The sequence below is a fragment of the Mesoplodon mirus genome, assembly GCF_964341445.2.
Source record: "Mesoplodon mirus genome assembly, chromosome: X".
Taxonomy (NCBI): domain Eukaryota; kingdom Metazoa; phylum Chordata; class Mammalia; order Artiodactyla; family Ziphiidae; genus Mesoplodon; species Mesoplodon mirus.
In genome coordinates this window covers 21,604,645-21,624,604 of record NC_138981.1, presented here as the reverse complement: position 1 = coordinate 21,624,604, position 19,960 = coordinate 21,604,645, and the positions used below count along the sequence as shown (strand labels likewise).

The window sequence follows — 19,960 nt, the reverse complement described above, 5'->3', positions numbered from 1 at the left end:
TTGTTCAATTGATGGCAGTTCGTTTGTTTCATGATTAAAAGGTCACTCTTTTATATTTAAACAACATTTAATTCAATGAAAGAAATTCTCAGAGCAGCATTATTAGACCCAGGACCATATAATAAACATTTGAAAAGCACTTGGTATTTTAAAAAATGGCCAGGTCATTAATTGATTAGTTCAAATACTCCTTATGTGGTGGGTGAGTAATAGAGTAATCTATGTTTTAGGGAGAAGTTAAGGAAACACTAGGAGGTTGATATGTACCTAGGTTCCCCACTGAAAGAGATAATGCAGGCTTAGAATTCAGCATCACTAACTAGTTATCCGACCAGTTCCTTGGGAGTGAAAGGAAATAACCCTTGGAGTGACTGCATACATTACAAAACTGTTCAAATACTTGAATTCTGTGCGCTTTGGAGTTAGGTTTACAGACAATTCAATACTATCTTCAATACTCCCATTCTATAATTTTAATGATGGTAGATTTCCATCAATTGATTCATTCAACAAAATTTGTTTTGTAATTATGATGTGTAGACATTGGGTTCCATTCTGGAGACACAACCCTCGGCAAGACAGAGCTTACATTGGGGGGTGAAGACAAGTAAACTGCAATTACGTGGGGCTGATGAGAGCCATGGTGAACGCACACACTGAAGAGGTGGCGTGGAGCTATGATGCATGAAGCTTATGTCTGCTAAAAGAGCACTTTTACTGTCCCAGACTCTTTTCTACCAGTTACCAGAACCCAGAATCCTATAGACCAGTGGTTCTCAAACATTGGTGGATGTAAGAATCATCTGGGAACTTAGTCAAATACCAAGACCCAGGCCGTGCCTCACTTTAACAAGAATGGGCCTCTGTGTCCTTCATCAGCACTCTATGCGATCCTGACACAAATCTTTATTTGAGAATCACTGCTGTGGACCAACACTACACCGTCTCACTGGATAAGGTCAATCGTCCCACCTTGTCCTGCAGATACCAAAATCCGCAGATGTTCAAGTCCCTTCTATAAAATGGCGGAGCATAGAGCCCTCTGAATCTACACGTGGAACCCGTGGATGCAGAGGCCCAACTGTACGATATGTGTGGCAGTTCAATCATTTTCTATGTTTTCTTTCTGGAGTGTGGAATAGGACCTGTTACAGGATATCTGATTTCAAGAGACTGGCTTGTTTGAAGCTGAATGACTCAAAGTGGGAAAATATAATTTTATATCTCCTTTCATGTTGGTTACCTTGCCCCTGACCTATATTTTTGGCCTATTGCACTCATTTTCTTTGAAGTTGTTTTCTGAGCAGAAAACATTTTGTTGAAAAGTGTTCCTGTGAATTCAAAATGTGGGATTAAATAGGAAATACCAGCACTAGAACAGAGACAAATACTTGACTGAAGACAATATCCCTTTGGGAGACAATCCCCATTTCCTAGTTCTTTGTTGCTTTTTCATTTCCATTGAGACAGGGTTTAAATTAAAGCTTTCCATTCATGATTATGTGATTTAGGGGAAGTTGCTTAACCTTTCTGTGTTTCCACTTTCCTCATCTGTAAAATGGGGATGGTGATAATAATAGTGCTTCCCTCACAGGGTTGTCATGATGCTTAACTAAGTTAACATGTGAAAACACTTAGAACTGGAATCTAGTAAGTGCTAAATAAATGTTCCTGCTATTATTTTTTCCCATCATACCTTTTAAATATCTCATTCGTCTTCATGCATCTGTTGTTGCCTTTTGGATTATGTTCAGGCTAAAGACCAATGGATTCTGTCAAGATTAAGAAAGAATCAGGGCCTCATAAAGGACTAATATGGAATTAAACTAGCCTCATAGTTACTGCCAATACTTCTTATAAACTTACAATGTTTAGAAACTGGGGGTTAAAGTTTAGGAACAGAACCTATTGTCAACCAAGGGCAATGTGAAACTGCATCAGAATGGTGGACCAGACCATGTATACTGATTCTCCAGAACTTCCCCAGAGGAGACCAGCAACCCACCCCTCCTCCCCTTCCCAGGACTTGGCAGAAGGGCCGAGGCGAGAAACACCTGGAGACTGTGTATAGCGTTGGGGTAGGGGGCTGCTTCTGAGGTAGAACTTGAATTTCAATAAGATGTCGGTATTTCCATTTTGCTTTATTGCAGGCTAATATGCAAATTCTCCATCCAAAGGCTTGTTGCCTGTCTGATTCCTTCAGGGTCCCATTGTGGTCCCATAGAAACCGCCCTGAGCATCTGTTCTCAGGCAGGCCTCTAAGCAAGTCTCTGCTCCCTCCTTCCCAGATGCTGCCAGGGGGTCCAGGTCTCCATCCCTTTAGCTTATGTGTCCTCAGTTTCACAATGAAGCCCTCCACTCCTGCTCTGCCCTCTACTTTATTTTTTTATTTTTATTTTTATTTTTTACTGAGTATGGTTTTTAATTTACCACATATAGCAAAAGGTAAGTATTAACATTATTCTATACATATAGTTTAAGGAAATCGCTTTTTTTCAATTTTACTATCTTTGTTTTGACATATGCTCATGAATATTTATATAAACTTTTAATTTCTCTGTACTGGGCCATTATGGACCATACACCATAGTGTATGTTATCTATCCTCCTATCAATGGACCTTTACGTTGTTTCCAGGTTTTCACTGTCGTGAACACTGTTGAAATGAACATCCTTTCACAGGTCTCCTTTTCCCTGGGTGTTACCTTACCTGACTTTTTTAGTCAGTTTGGGCTTCTGTCTCTTTTTTCAGTATGAAGCACTTAAAAACATTACATCCACTTTAATTCTTTGTTCTCTTTTACAACCTCAAGTTTCCTCTTTAAAAAATGTGTATTCGGGCCTCCCTGGTGGTGCAGTGGTTGAGAGTCCGCCTGCCGATGCAGGGGATACGGGTTCGTGTCCCGGTCCGGGAGGATCCCATATGCCGCGGAGCGGCTGGGCCCGTGAGCCATGGCCGCTGGGCCTGCGCGTCCGGAGCCTGTGCTCCACAGCGGGAGAGGCCACAGCAGTGAGAGGCCCGCATACCGCAAAAAAAAAAAAAAAAAAAAAAAAAAAAAAAAAAATGTGTATTCATTGTTAGCCACCCTCTCCTAGGAAGAGTGATATATATACTTTGTTTCTGTAAACAGAAATAAAACCACAGCTATAAGGATTTGATGCATGGACAATGTGGGAAATAGGAAGGATTGGTATACTATATAATTTTTAAAAAATATAGTTAACTTAGTTTCATTTGTGTTTGGTCATTTCTTCAGTGGGTGCATTTTGTATCAGGTTCCTGTTTTTCATCTTTGCTCTCACATACCAATTCTTTAAAAAAATTAATTAATTAATATATTTTTTAACATGTTCATTGGAGTATAATTGCTTTACAATGGTGTGTTAGTTTCTGCTGTATAACAAAATGAATCAGCTATACATGTACATATATCCCTATATCTCCTCCCTCCTGCGTCTCCCTCCCACCCTCCCTATCCCAACCCTCTAGGTGGTCACAAAGCACTGAGCTGATCTCAGTGCTATCATATACCAATTCTTTTTTTTTTTTAAGTTTTTTTAAAAATTTTTTATTTATTTATTTTTGCTGTGTTGGGTCTTCGTTTCTGTGCGAGGGCTTTCTCTAGTTGTGGCAAGCGGGGGCCACTCTTCATCGTGGTGCGCAGGCCTCTCACTATCGCAGCCTCTCTTGTTGCAGAGCACAGGCTCCAGATGCGCAGGCTCAGTAGGTGTGGCTCACGGGCCTAGTTGCTCCGGGCATAGTGGGATCCTCCCAGACTGGGGCTCGAACCCGTGTCCCTTGCATTGGCAGGCAGACTCTCAACCACTGCGCCACCAGGGAAGCCCCACATACCAATTCTTAAAGGAGCATTTCTTAAGCTATAGTACTAAATTTAGTATGGTGGTCACCCTTATACGTTATTAGTTTAATATTAAATATTTTATGAGAAATTTCCCATTTGCTAAAGAAGAGAAAATGTGTCCATGTCTACCAATTTAGATATGTTTTAAAAATTTTTTATCTTAAAATAATTATAGACTCACAGAAAGTTGCAAAAATAGTATAGAATCCCATGCATCCTTCCTTCAGCTTTCCCCATTGGTGACATATTACACAGCTGGAGTATAATAAGAAATCAGGAAATTGACATCAGTACAACACTGTTAACTAGACTACAGATCTTCAGTTTTCACCATTTTTACACACACTCATTTGTGTGTGTGTGTGTGTGTGCACACACGCATAATTGTATTCAGTATTATTCCATGTGTAGGTCCATGTAACCACCATCACAATCAAGATGTAGATCTGTTCCATCATCACAGACTCCCTCCCCTGTGCTACTGCTTTATATTTGCATGCCTGGCAACTGCCAATCTGCTCTGTATCTCTATAGTTTTATCAAGTTGAGAATATGTAAATGAAAGCATACAGTATGTAACCTTTTGAGAGTGATTTTTTTCATTAAGCATCATGCCCTTTAAATCCATTTAGGGTATTGCATATGTGGATAGTTTGTACCTTTTTTATTGTGGAGTAATATTCCATTTTATGGATGGACCAGGGTTTATTTAACCATTATTATTTCATTCTCTCCCATTTTTAACTCACCTTTGCTAGTCTTTGAGGTTCTGATTTTCTGTTATAGCTCCTACACCTAAGGAAGCCAACATAATTCAGTGCATTGAAACAGAATTCTAGCATATCAGAATTTACATATCAGAATTTACATGTACATATTTACACATTCTCAGCTATGGATGGTAATCTTTTTAGTATCATTTGGGTAGGTTCTACATATCTTTGAACCACAGAATGGACAGTATTTTCAATTACGACCAGTTATTCTAAAATCTTTACTTCCTATCATAGATTCATCACTTTACATCTGCTTTTTTTTTATGTACTCATATACCTGTCCTATATTTGTGGGATGGTATCAATTTTTTAACATTGGGTTCTTTGTCCAGCATGATAATAATATTTTAAATAATTTTAATTATTACTAATGGAAATCATACTCATTATAGAAGTTTCCAATGATTGAAGAGAAGAAAATTGAAAAATCACCTGAAATCCTGACACACAGGAAAAACTGCCATTTAATATTTTCTTGTAAATCCCTCCAGGGCCTTTTGAACACTTGAACTTTCTATTCCTCAATATTCAACTGCCCCTCCTCTAGACCTTCCTTGGTGTTAGTCATATCCGTGGGAGCAGAATTGGAGTGTCTGTGTCCTGTGCTAGAGGGGTCTGAGATATGACCAAAGGAATCTGAGCCATATGCTCCCTGCATTGTTATGGTTCAGACGTGTTTTTTTTTTTGACCACGCCACACAGCTTGTGGGACCTTAGTTCCTCTACCAGTGATTGAACCTGGGCCCGCGGCAGAGAAAGTGTGGAGTCCTAACTGCTGGGCCACCAGGGAATTCCCTGGTCCAGACTTCTGTGTTGAGCAAATGCCCATCTTCTTTCCTATCTGATGAGCTGGTCCAGAATTTGCAGAAATCTCAAAATATCACTTTGTATCCTCTCCCTACCTTTACTTTTCCCTGAGACTTGGGGTAGGGCCAGCCCCAAGCTGACATCCTTTCCTGAGAACCCCTGCCTGGCCTTCCAAGGTAAGGGTACTCCCCTCCTAAGCTGAAGTCACCCATAGTTTCCATCTCTTGATACTGATTCCACCAAGGGGAAGGGATTCAGCGCCAGGAGAAAGAAAAGGGTTACCTGTGTCATTCCTTTCATGGAAGCCTCTATGGCCAGAACACTGGTCTATTGGATGCTAAAGGTAACCTTCCTTGATGTCTGCCAGAGTTCTCCCACTTGAGATCAGAGGGAAGAGAAGACGGCTGTGGCCTGCCTGCCTTTCCTTCCCCTCAGCGATGTGCTGGATGGAACATAGGTAAGATGGCCTGCAGGTGATGCGAACTCCATTCCTGGCCTGTGAGGTATATAACCTGCCCCCCCCCAACCAGCATCTGGTGAGCTCCAGGAGGGAGGGCACCCATTCCCATCCTGTCACTGCTGTGTGCTCAAATGTGTTGCTCAGAGAAGGTGTTCAGCAGTTATTGTGGGCTCCCTTGAGCCCTTCTTCTCCCACTCCAGAGAGCAGATTGAAATGTTAAACTGACATTATTGCAGGGATAGCCTTGAATCATCTCCAGTTCACAAAAATAATGAAATTGATCGCCAACTTGTTGCTAATGTCGGTTACAAATTGCTAGGGCCCATCCCCCAATTGATCCTGGCACGTCAGTGTGTCTCAGCTTTGTCATATCCTGGGCCTCATCATCCCTTTGGACTGCATAATTCCTGCATTTCTGAGCTCTAATGTCCTAGTCCATCATTTGAATTGTGACTGTCTTTTCCTGACTGATCTTGCCAGCCTCCTTTCTGGCCCTCTCTTGAATCCACTCACCGTATGACTGCGGGAGAGTGGTCTTTCTGATGGGCACGTCCCTTCTTGGTCCTCCCTGGCTCGCCAGTATTACCTGGATGGCGCCCAGGGTCAGTTCTCTAGCTTCGTGTCCTCTCCCCCACCCGGTGCAAGCCTCCACATATTCCCACACATCGTTCCCTCTGCTAGGATGCTCTTTCAGTTTGTTGTTCTTCAGAGTCAAACTAAGCGATGCTCTCTCTTTTTTTTTTTTTTTTTTTTTTTTGCGGTACACGGGCCTCTCACTGTTGTGGCCTCTCCCGTTGCGGAGCACAGGCTCTGGACGCGCAGGCTCAGCAGCCATGGCTCACGGGCCCAGCCACTCCGCGGCATGTGGGATCTTCCCGGACCTGGGCACGAACCCGTGTCCCCTGCATCGGCAGGTGGACTCTCAACCACTGTGCCACCAGGGAAGCCCAGATGCTCTCTTTTGAAAAGAGCTCTTTGATGCTTCCTGGAGAAGCTCTATGCTCCCACAGCTCCTTGGGTGAACCTCTACTGCAGCTCTATCAACGGTTAATTTATTGTTGTCTCCTCCACCCCGCCCTTATCACCATACTGCAAGTATTTTGTGAGTTGTTTTTCTTTTCCGTGCTGCACAACATGGGGGATCTTAGTTCCCTGACCAGGGATCGAACCCGCGCCCCCTGCAGTGGAAGCGAGGAGTCCTAACCACTGGACTGCCAGGGAGATCCCCTTACTGCAATATTTTGAAAGAGGTATTTTATTCGGTCTTGCATCCTTAGTGTCTGAATAGGGTAGATGTTCAACACGTGTTTTGTGAATCAATCAGTATAATTAAACACCTCCACATGGGGCTTCCCTGGTGGCGCAGTGGTTGAGAGTCCGCCTGCCGATGCAGGGGACATGGGTTCGTGCCCTGGTCCAGTAAGATCCCACATGCCACGGAGCGGCTGGGCCCGTGAGCCATGGCCGCTGAGCCTGTGCGTCCGGAGCCTGTGCTCCGCAACGGGAGAGGCCACAACAGTGACAGGCCCACGTACCACACACACACACAAAAAAAACCTCCACATGTTTTTGGCTTTTGTCTGACACCTGTGTCCATATTTAAAACAAAATTCTTTCTCAATATTTTTGTCAAATAGCTCACATTACCACCATGTTGGTTTTTCTCAAGTCTGTTTTCCCCCCTCTCAGAAGATACCTTCACAAGCAATTGGCACCAGAAAGCACTTCTTTTAGGTGAGTCTCTTGAAAATACAGCAAGAGCAAATTTTCAGACACATTATGAGTTGATCCCTCTTGACACTCACAATGTCTGTCGTTAATCAGAGTTAAATATGAGTATTATACACATGGTCGGATGATTCTTCAACATTGATAAAACTCTACCACTGAACTTCATTGCCCAACTTTGCTGATCTCTGAGCAGGTTTTATTAATTATTCTTTCACATTCTCTCTACTGGGTTTTCTCCCCCCTGTAAACCGGCTTTAGCCTTGAGCTTCATAAAAGCACCCTTATTAGGGCTGCTTATAATGACTTTCCTTTGTCACACCTGGCCTTGTCTTTCCACTTATGCTTTCCATAGACTCTACTATAATGTTTCCCAAACTTAAGCATGCATCATAATCACCTAGAGGACTTGCTAAAACACGGACTGCTGGGCTCCACCCACAGAGATTCTTACTCGGTAGTTTTGGAGTGGGGCTGAGAATGTACTTTTCTTAACAGGCTCCCAGGTGATGCTGATAATACTGATAGGGGACCTACACTTTGAGGCTCACTGCTCTGCTAACAGGCGTAGCAGTAGTTGACAGTTTTCACAGCTGCATCCACTTAACTCACTTAACTCGTTGATTCCGCCCCCGCACTCAGGAAGGCATAAAAGGCCTTTCGTTCGCTCAGAGCCACGCATCTTCACGGCTGATTCAAGGTGCCACGTACACTTGGGCCTTTGCTCAGTGTTCTAGCTCCCATGCTTTATCCCTTCCTGGATTCCTTGCTGGACACACTGTTTCCTGTGGGACTAAGGTACTTGGATTTCCCTGGCTTAGTTCCTTTTGGAAGCTGAAGATCAGAAGCTGTTTCTTTCCCACTTACGGGCATCTATCGGTTTGCCTAGATCTATATTTGTGATCCTGTGCTTACCCCGGCGTTGGTTTGCCTGCACTGATTTCTTCCCGTTGTTAAGACTTTGAGATTTGCTTGCTCTTTGCCGGTGAGCTGGTGTCCCAGGCCTGGTTCGTTCTTATCTGGCATTCCTTAGTGTGAGCTGGGCCTGACTTTAGCAGGTACCTTATTCTCTGCTTTTTTAAACACTGAATATTTATTCAAGTGAACGACTTTGTTGCTGTTTATGTGATTGTGGCTTATTTTTCCCCCCTTTGATTTCTATATGTGTTTCCAAACCCCTCAACCTCCTTCTCCCTCACACCCTGAGACTCAATGCTGGCTTGTTTTTTTTTTTCCTATGTAAATGATTACTTTTATGGTAAGGTCATGCAACTTGGCTGTAAGGTTCTAGTGCCATCTACTTACATAACTTAAATCAAAGGAAGTAAAATATTTTTTCTCTGTTTTAAACTTGGGTCAGTGAGGTCTGTGGGCTCACTACTTAAAGCGCAGTCTGAGGATCAGCTGTGTTAGCACGTTAGAGGAACTTGTTAGAAATGCAGAGCGTCAGGCACTGCCTCAGACCTACTGAATTAGAATCCACATTTACTTTATTGAAATATGGTTGATTTACAATATTGTGTTCGTTTCAGGTGTACAGCAAAGTGATTCAATTATACATATGTATTTATTTTTCAGGTTCTTTTCCATTATACGTTATTACAAGATACTGAAGATAGTTCTCTGCGCTATGCTGTAAGTCCTTGTTGCTAATCTATCTTACATATAGTAGTTTGTATCTGTTAATCCCATATTCTTAGTTATTCCCTCCCTCTCCTCTTTCCCCTTTGGTAACCATAAGTTTGTTTTCTGTGTCTGTGAGTCTGTTTTGTTTATAGATTAATTTGTATTTTTTAGATTGCACATACAGATGATATATAGTATTTCTTTCTTTGTTCTGCCTTCACTTAGTATGATAATCTCTACGTCCATCCTTGTTGGTGCAAATGGCAATATTTCGTTCTTTTTTATGGCTGAGTAATGCTTCCTTCTTAAACCAGTTGTCTGTTGATGGGCATTTAGGTTGCTTCCATGCCTTGGCTATTAAAATGGTTCTGCTGTGAACATTGGGGTGCATGTATCTTTTGGAATTAGTTTTCATCTTTGTGGATATATGCTCAGGAGTGGGATAGAATCCACATTTTTAACAAGAGCCACAGGTGATTCCTGTGCACATAGGAAAGAACTGATCTGTGGTATAGCTCCTACAGGATGAACTGCTAACCACCTGACAACGTGCCTCACAGTCTTAGCTATGTCATTTGTTTTTCAACTTCTTATCGCTACTGATGTACTTACTATAAACCTGTGTTGGTTGTTTCCTTCTGACGATATGCAGTATGATGAACAAGCCATGATCCTGCAGGCACCCAGAAACTCGCTGTGTATGTTTGAGATTTGTTGTTTCTTGAGCTATCTCTTTGGCAAGGCCTTTCCAACTATGTCCCCCTACCAAAGAAATACTTATTGAGTAGGCTTTTTCCAGTTTTATTGAGATATGATTGACATACAGCACTGTATAAGTTTAAGGTGTACAGCATAATTATTTGACTTACATATACATCATGAAATACTTACCACAATAAGTTTAATGAATGTTCATCCATCGTCGCATATAGATAAAAACTTAAAGAAATAGAATATATAATTTTTTTCCTTGTGATGAGAACTCTTAGGATTTAATCTCTTAAAAACTTTTATATATATCATACAGCAGTGTTAATTATATTTATGATATTGTCCATTGCATCCCTAGTACTTATTTATATTATAACTGGAAGTTGGTACCTTTTGGCCACCCTCATTCAATCTCCCTTCCCCCAAACCCCCGCCTCTGGTAATACCAAATCTGATCTCTTTTCAGCATGCTTTTTGTCAGGATCTTATGTGGTCGTGGATGAGAGGCAGGCTAAGTCCAGGGTGAATGAGTACCGCAACACTGTATTTCAGGTGCTTAAGGTAATGCTCGCCCATAGTAGGTAACCATGGGCGAAGTGTTGAAAGTGGATCAGGCTGGGTGAACTAACTCTACCCCAGGGTTTGTGTAGTAGATGGAGCCAGCAGCTGTGGTCTGGACAGTGACAAGTGACTGGCCTTATTGCCAGATGCCCATCCCTCTAGGAGCAGGACTCCAGCCAGTGACTCAAGTCCAGAAGTCAGGTCCTGCCTTTGCAGGGAGTGGGCTGTTAAGACACATATGATGTCAGGGCCCCAGTCAAGGCTGCCTAGGTTCAAGGTGAGGGCTCCAGCCCCAAAGGGAAGAAACTTGAATATCAGCTTGGAGACCCAGGTGGAAAGGCCCTTCTTCATAAGCAGGGCAGTAGAAAGAACGGTGGGTTCTAGAATCTAACCTGAGTTGGGATCACAGGCCTGCCTGTTCCTAGTTGTGTGACCTTAATTAACTTAACTAACCTCAGATGGTCCTCCTAGTCAAATGAGAGTGCATGTAAAGGGTCTTATAGAGGGATTCAAATAGTAGATGCTTAATTAAATGGTAGTTGCTAATATTTTTTTTATAATTACAGGCACATAGACCTCAGGGCTGTTCAGGTTCTTTGAATTCCCAAGGTTAGAGCAACAAGGCTAATTCTGACCTGATTGGTTGGAGGATTGTGTATCTAGTGTACTTCTTGGTTGGCCAGGATCTGGGCAGAGTGGAGCATGTGTGCTCAAAACACAGGTGCTTATAGTTAGATTTATTGGAGAAGGTGATTGTATTGGTTCAAGCCAATTGGCTGCACTAAAAAAAGTCACTGAGAAGTGTGGGGCACTTGTAGTCAGGAAGGCTAGATTCTACACTTAGGCTGCTGTTGAGTTCTGTGTCTTTTGGTAAGTAGGTATATTACTGTGGGCCTCAGTCTCTTCTGGAAATAGAAGAATTGAAATTAGATACCTCTGCAGTTAATGGCAATTCAAATTCTTCAGGTGTTTCTAGTACAATAGGGACTTTAATGGGAGTTCCCTGTGTTTGATTAATGAGTATAATTTTCATGATTGTATGTAGCCTATGTAAGTATGGCTACTTGTAGACTTACATAAATTCAAGTGCAGCCTACCATATACACTCAGGTCTTGAGGCAATCAGTGAGCTTGAGCCATGGTGATGAGGGAGATGGACTAAGGCTAAAAGTCAAAGTTGAGTCTCATCCCTGCTCTTAAACCTTGGAAGGACCTGTTACAGAATCTCAAGATTTCAGTAGCATCTGGACTGAAAGGGACAGTTAATCCCTTTCTGAACCAAGATCCTATAGGTGAAGGTTTCAGTCTGAAAGCAGACTGAAGTGTTGGGTTTTTTTTTTAATAATTCTTAGATGTATAACATGCTTTTTCATGAGTAGGCTCTTTCTGTATGCTATCTATTTTGCTAGTGAACTTGCCTTGCTTATGTGAGTACCAGAACCCTGTGCCAATGGAAGAAGACCAGATGTCACCCAGGGACCAGATGGGGGTCTTTCAGGTCTCCTGGAGTCCTATGTGTTTTACTGTGGCTGCTATTGAGATGTTTGGTTAGTGCTTCTCATTCAAGTTGTGCATAAGTATCATCTGAAGGGCTTGTTGAACTTAACTCCAAGACCCCATCCTCAGATTGTGTGGATCTGGAGTAGAGTCTGAAAATGTGCATTTCCAGCAAGCTCCCAGGTGATACTGTGTTGGTCTGTGGACCCAGTTTGAGTAACAGCAGTAGGCTGCTTCCATTACATCATTTTCTGTAGTGTGATTATCCTCCCACACTTAGTGACACTCTGTCAGTCAAAATTGGTCACCTTTCCTTTTCCCTTAACCTAGCTTCCCTAAGGTAAAGGAAGAAATGGCCAAGGTGACCCTCCTGTCAGCCTAGAGTGGATTTATCCCTTACTCTGAAGGCCTCATGGCTTGGATGCCTTTCTGGCTAAGGCAGTTTTGATCATGGAAAATAAAGAGGCTTCTTTATGCCCAGCTTAGGAGTCTCTCCTTTTAACATCCTGGGGGCTGGGTGAAAGCTAGACAACCCAGCCACCAGATGTTTGCTTGATTTGTTGCTCAAGTCTTGAATCCCTTTGTTGGAAACCAGAGTAGAAAACAAAAACAAAAGTGATAAATGTTAAACTTGAGTCTCGTAGACTTTTTTTCCCTCCCAGCTGGCTTCGTCACCTTGTTGTAGAGCCTGCTGTACACCAGTGAGATGTCACTGGTGAGATGGGTTTAAAGGCTACAGAATATTCCATGGTGGGGCAAATATTCTCCCTAAGTCTAAGCCATGAATCCTCACAGCAGCTGCTCTAATATCCTTTGGGAAGATTCCTCACTGCCTGTTGGTCCTGAGTAGAGTCCCAAAGCAAAAAACCTGGGTCCTAGATAAACCCAGCTTTTTGAATGGCTGTGTGACCTTGGACTGGTTTCCTCACCTTTCTGGCCCCTTTTTTTCTCCATACATCTGGGTCTAATCCTAAGCCTGGGAGTTAGACTTCTTGTCTCAGCCAGACAGGTAGGAGATGGGGTGCAGGGTGATCTGTTTGCTGGTGGTTTGTAAATCTCAGGCTTAAGGTATTGTTTAGCCTCACTGTCTTGGTCAGGGGCTGTTAAGGGCTAAGGGGCACTTTGTATGGAAGAAGCAGGAAGCCTGAGGCCCTGTCTGCCTAGGACAGTGGGGAGCTAGTTGAAATACCTACAGTGGTGAGCAACTGATACATAAATAAGGGAAGTGGGGAAGGAGTGAGGACTCTGGTCATTGGGAGAGCATGTGCTGTGTCTAGACAGGACAGCAGTCAGGAGCCCCAGAAGACTGGTGGCCTGTAAGAGTGTAGCCTGGAGCTGCCAGATTTTCAGAAGTCAAAACTGGGAGATTCCTTCCCCACCCCATAGCGTGACATAAGTATTTTGAAAAGTTGTCAGATGTTTTAAATACCTCTTTAGGTTGAATTTGGCCTGTAAAGGCCCTATTTTGACTTCCAGACTCTGGCAAATTGAGCAAGGGATGAACAATTGAGTTTATTGGCTATTGATAACCATTTATCAGTATGGATTTCTATTGTTTCAGAGGCTTTTGATCCAATTCCCCAGCTTGGCTTTACTTATGTTTTAAGCAACAGGTAGTGATTCAACAACAGATATTTTAATGAACATTAAAATAGAACTGAGGGTTCTGCTCCAAGCTTTGTGCAGAAATGGGTCTAGATATGTATATTCTATTTTGGGTGCTCTTTCAGTCCGCTTTTTCTGCTAACAGTTACATTAAAATGAAATAATTTAACCCATGGATACTGATGGCATATGGTATTAATACAAATCTATGACACTAATTTAAGCATAGGAAAGTGAAGAGTGAACACCACCCGTTGAACAACAATGAGTAAATCTAGTGAATTGCTGTGAGTCTAAATTCTAGCCACTGCTACTTTTCTCCAGAGATAATGTTGACTCATTCTTCCAAAACACTTAAAAGGGAGGTAAGGGGTAAAGAGAAAGCAAGATACAAACTTCAACTGGATGAAAGATACATTAAAAAGCAAATGTTGCTCTCTTTACTCCTGTTGCATTGTCTGTGCTGCTCTGGGGCCCTGTAGCCTGAAAAGGGAAGAAGATTAAATATTTTCACATTTCTGTGTAAAGACTGTTAAATAATATGGAAATCTCCACAATACGCAGCAGAGACACGTTAAAGCCCAGTAACTCTTCACAAGTTACTAGCTCAAGATTTGAACACTTCCTTACTTATCCTTAAGGACTCTAACACCAAACCCCACAAATGTCAGCATAAGTGGGTCATATTATACATTTATTAAAGCAGTGGCCAAGTGATAATACTTTTTACAACTCTAAATGTTTTTAATGACCAGAATCTGTTCTCATGGTCTGCATTTTTTTCTTTTTTTGTGCGTGTAACTCAATTTACGAAGTGTAGAGAAGTTTTCAAAATAAAATCCCCCCCCCCCCAAAAAAAGGACTGAATACTTGAGACCGGGAGAGGCCAGGACTCTAAGTTTAGAAAAGTATGTACTTAAAACTCTTCTCTGCCAGGCAGAACCACTAACTGGCTAGGGCCACCAGGATCTGTATGTTCTGACTGTCTCGATGCCACGTAACTGGGTGCTGGGGGATCTACAGAATTGCCTATCTGATCTTGAAAGACTTCTGTCGCCTTGAGCCAGCCTTGCTAGAGAATACTATGTAACTACATGTGATAGCTATACCCTTCCCAAAGGCATCCTGAATCAACCATAAGGTGTTTTACAGCATTTACTGTCTTCCTTAGACTTCTGAGCTACTGTATCCCTGTGTTTTGGTATTGAATTCCACTTATTCCAAAAGCTCAGACATCATCTAAGTAGTTGATACTACTTTCTAAAGAAGGTTTACTTTATCCTGTTCCAAGTCCTCCTCTAATTGTTAGGACCTACGATTCATGTCTTAAATTTATTTTGGTTCTAAGGACTTTTTAAACAAGTCTTCACTAACTAAAATCACCTGTTCCTTGTCATGCTAGAAAGTTCTTTATCTTGCCCTTCAAACAAATCTATGTCTGTCTGTAGCTGACTGGTCATATACAGTGAATTAGTTGGAGACTGAAAAACGCCTGCTGCTTTGCTCCTCAAACAAAACCCCCAAAATGCTCCACCTCAAGCTAGTTTCTTCTCCGACCAAACTATGGATTTTGACTCCTTTCATTCACTAAAACCTCTTAGGCTCGAACTTCTCTGAGCTCCATGCTGCTTGTTTACCATAGCCCATCCTCTGATGGACAGAGCCTAGTGTGAATGGGCCATCTGGTGATAGATTCTTGGAGTTCCAGTATCTGAGCACACATAGTTGGCCTTACTCTCAGACTCGACTATATGTCTACTTTCGACTCCAGAGAATAAGTCCAGTAATAAGTGTTACATAAGTTTTGTTTGTTCACAGAGCTCTATAGGCCACCAGATGATGGAGAGCAGACAGTTGCCTCATACTTTTAAAGTCATAGTGGTCCCTCCTGTGGTTCCTCCTCTCAGCTAGTCTGTGAAGACCAAGACTATTCTGGGGGCAGGTATAAAGAGAAATCAGTTATCTTACGGTTTCAAATAACCATAAACTATTTTTTCCCTTAAAAATTTGAAGAAGTCTTATGGCAGGGAGATGTAGGATGTAGAAAAGTAGGCCTCCTATGTATCCTGAGTACTAATGGGAATATAAATTAGTATAACTTATCTAGAAAGAAATCTGGCAGTTATCCTATCTACTCCCTTTCCAGGAACTTGTCATAAGGAAAATTATGTTAATGCCAATAAAAGTAGTACATAACTAATTTTATTCTAGATGATAAGAAATGAGCAACGAACAAATAGAACAGTTACTCTAGTATTCTATGGAGTACTGGGTACTCATTAAGAATCATATTTTGAAAATATTTGGGGGAAATAATGTTATTGCAAAAAAGGAAGATAGAAAAGTAGAGCATGATCCTAGCTTTATAAAAACACATGGAGCATTTTTTTCTTTTTCTTATAGGTTGTTATCAGGTAATAGGACTGGGGTCCTCTGTCTTTTCATCTATGTTGACTACACTTTTTGTTGCTCTTAGAATCAAAGTTAAAAAATGTATTGAATGATCTGATGCCTTGACTGAAGCTGTTCCTGTCAGGGCAGGTGAATGAATATAGCCTTGCATTGTTGCTACTCCACAGCCTGGGAGCGATGGTTCAGTTATAGCGTCTAAAACCTGGCATATGTGGGTTTGACTTGGCCTGGTGTCACCATGAAGGGAAGTGATTACAGAACAGTGGAAGTATAAATGGGAGGTGGCATCGAAGACTCCAGGGGGAGGGTTCTGGTTTTAGAACTGTACTCAGTATCTAAAGACTGCTTCCTTCATTTCTCTATGCTGTGATCCTTGTGTTTACCTGTTTTTAAATTCATGTTCCATGTTTCTAAGTACTTCCCCCCCCCCCATACCAGACTAGATCCTCTGTCTTGACAGGAACTACCTATTGTGAAATGCCTAGGACTTAGTCTATCATGAATGACTAGCTGTTGTACACCGGTGGTTTGTGGTAGGGTTACAAGACTTCAGCTATTAGGAGATGAGGTTACCAAGACTTGAATCATTTGTTTACATCCCATCAAAGCCAGCTGTTGTTCAGGATGAGCCTCCACACTCGGAGGATGATTGAACATCTAAAGAGGTAGTCAAGTAGAAGCACCATTATATGACAAGCTAATTCTTAGAGGTCACTTGCTAATGTATTTAACCTCACATTCCTATAATTTGCTTTATTAATAATCTCGTATTACTAAGGGGATATGTAAATTTCAGTGTTGCTAGATAAAATACAGGATACCTGGTTATATTTACATTTCAGATAAACGACAAACAACTTCAATAAATTTTCGGTAAGAATGTATCAAGTGTGTTCCAGTATAAGTATGCCTCAAATACTGCATGTGACAGATATATACAAATTATTTATCTGAAATTCAAATGTAACTGGTTATCTTATATTTTCACTAGTTAAATCTGCCCTAAACTTCGGGTAACTTATTTTGCTTAAAAAGTAGCAAATGCAAAACTTGAAAGTAGTTCTGATAGAGTTAAAAGCTTGTTCTCTTCACCTTGTATGCTGTTGCCCTTTTACTCCAGTTGTGTGGATTTGGCCAATGTGGGAGAGGCTGAAGCTTGGCATGTGAGTGTCCAGAGCTCAGCAGATACTGGGTTTATGCCAGCAAGATTACCCTGCAACTAATGAACTCTTAACGGACTCATTCAGGATTTTCTCTGGGCCTTGGAGGGGGGTGACTGTTCAGGTTGACATCTTGAACCTTTTTTAGGTTTCTATACCCTAGGTTTGTCATTTGCTGTCCCTAACCTTCATTTTTAAATTCATCGAGGTCATTTATATACCGTAAAATTTACCCATTTTAAGTGCACAATTCAGTGCCTTTTAGTAAAAGTGAGTTGCGTGATCATAACCACAGCTTTACAGGTTAGAGAAATGCCTTAAATGACCCTGTTCATAGTTGATTATGAAAAACCAAGGTGATAGTCATATAATGGCCTTTATGGTCCTTAAAAGCTGGCTTTGTTATACCCCATTGGACTGGGGGGGTGAGGAGGGTCACAGATAGCAGAGGGAGCTGAGGCATCAGATCTGACGTCTTACAGGCATACTCAGCTGTTTAGGAAGTTGGAGTTTTAGAGAAGACGACATAGAATGTGAACCATATGCTACCAAACTGCAGTAAAAATGGGTTGTGAAATAGTGGGAGCAACGCAAGTGTTCACCAACTGGTGATTAGTTAAATGAGGTAAATTGATACAATGGCATACTCTTCAGCAATAAACTGGAACAAGCTCCTGATGCGTGCTGAAACATGGATAAACCTCAAACATTATTCTAAGTGAAAGAAGCTAGACACAAGAGGCAACATTATTATATAATTCTATTTATATGAAATGTCCAGAAAAGGTAAATCTGTAGACAGAAAGTAGACTAGTAGTTGCTTAGGCATGGAGGTGAGGGAAGTGAAGGGAATAAATGTAAATGGCCAAGAGATTTTATTGAAAGGATGGAAATCTTCTAGAACTGAGTTGTGATTGTGGCTGATACTTCAACGAAGTTATCTCATTGGGGTGGAATATCTCTTAAATCTTGGTCCAAAGCTTGTCTAAATACAGATTAGATATGCTTGTAATAAAATCTAGATTTTTTGTGGTAGTGAAATCTTGTAGTAAACTGTAAACTAAGGGGTCATGAAGTGAATCTTACAGGTCTTGTTTGCTACAGTGATTTTTTTTTCTCACCGAGGTGACTTAAGGAGCTGGATTTAGGTGGCAAACACCTAGGGCTGAGTGGCATAAATGGGAGTCTTGGTACAGCCACTGACTGGCTGTGTGGCTGCACAGGTCACTTAACCTCACTTAGTCTCAGCAAAACAATACAGGCTTTTGGGGAAGACTACATGCTTTAATATATATATGAAAGCACACTGCAAACTATAAACTTTTACAAGACTGAGCCTTTTTTTTTTTTTTTTTTTTTTTTTTTTTTTTTTTTTTGCGGTACGTGGGCCTCTCACTGTTGTGGCCTCTCCCGTTGCGGAGCACAGGCTCCGGACGCACAGGCTCAGCGGCCATGGCTCACGGGCCCAGCCGCTCCATGGCGTGTGGGATCCTCCCGGACCGGGGCACGAACCCGTGTCCCCTGCATCGGCAGGCGGACTCTCAACCACTGCGCCACCAGGGAAGCCCTGAGCCATCTTAATATGGCCAAGAGTGAGTTAACCTCATCCAACTGTGGTTAGAACCTTCTTTTTTTTATTAAAAGAACTAAATTTAAAGAAAAACATGAGCTGTTTTAACCATTAGAACTCTGATGTTGTAAAGTTAATCCCTCTAAGACTCCATTTTGTTTTACTCAAGAAAGCAAGTCAACTTGGTTTCAAGGCTTTTGCTGTATTCAAGTGACTGTGATTGCGTTAAGTCTCGTTGCTCTCTTAAAGTGTGACAAACACATCACACACAATAAAGTGCCTAAAACTATTTTCTGAGATGGGTGTTTTCAGGACATTATTTCATTGACATTTAGTAAGTGTTAATTCTCATGTTCAAGGAAATTGCCTTTAAGATAAGGATATGCATGATGACAGATTGGAAGGATATTGGCCCCAAAGGAATGGATGAGGATTAGCAAAATGCATTTTTCACAAAAATAATTTGTATTCATGTAATGACTGTCTTTATATTTTGAAGCATTTATAGGTGAACTTTTCTATGACTAACAGAGACAGGTGGAGAGATTTTATAATTTTTGATAAATGAAAATTTACTGTTCTCTGCCTGCATCTAAGACTGTTTCTTAGTTTTTGCTAGTTGAATAAAACATGCCTTCTTTTACCATGAAAATCCTCAAGTATTTGAAAAAATGTTTTTGCAGTTCTGAAACTAATCTTATGTATGGACCAAAAAACCTGGAATTAGGCCAAATATAAGCCCCAAACTGAGTCACCCAGAGGAGGCCACTGTAAGAACTATCTCATGTGACTTGTGTAACCAGTGTGGAGGTAATCATAGACGAAATACAGCATAGTTATAAAGAGATGGAAAATAGGTTCTAACCTATCACAGGCTTTTCAAAGCAGAGCTGGTATAAGGACTAATAGTTGAAGAAATAACTGAAGGTTACAATTCTTTCCAAGTTTTGAGCAGGACTTTAAAAAATATCTACACCCACTGGAATAAAACTTCAAAACATCTCAGATGAAAAAACCACAAAAGCTACCAGAGGGGGGAAGGACATTATCTACAAAAGGATAATTGACAACAAACAACAGTAAATCTTTGTATTCCAGTGGAATTTGGAGGAAAAGTATGGTCAGATTTCTTGCCTTGTGGTACAGAGATAGGTAATGTTTAACTTAATATTCAGTAGAAAAAC

General features: G+C 41.4%; 1 protein-coding gene across 1 annotated transcript in view; it reads left to right on the top strand.

Moving 5' to 3' along the window:
* Positions 1–19,960, top strand: part of LOC309796612 (uncharacterized protein) — an 863,921-nt gene that overhangs the window by 288,018 nt on the left and 555,943 nt on the right. Inside the window, exon 6 of the mRNA XM_082609846.1 lies at positions 9,213–9,269. Coding sequence (XP_082465972.1) covers positions 9,213–9,269 — 57 coding nt within the window. The remainder of the gene's footprint in view (positions 1–9,212; positions 9,270–19,960) is intronic.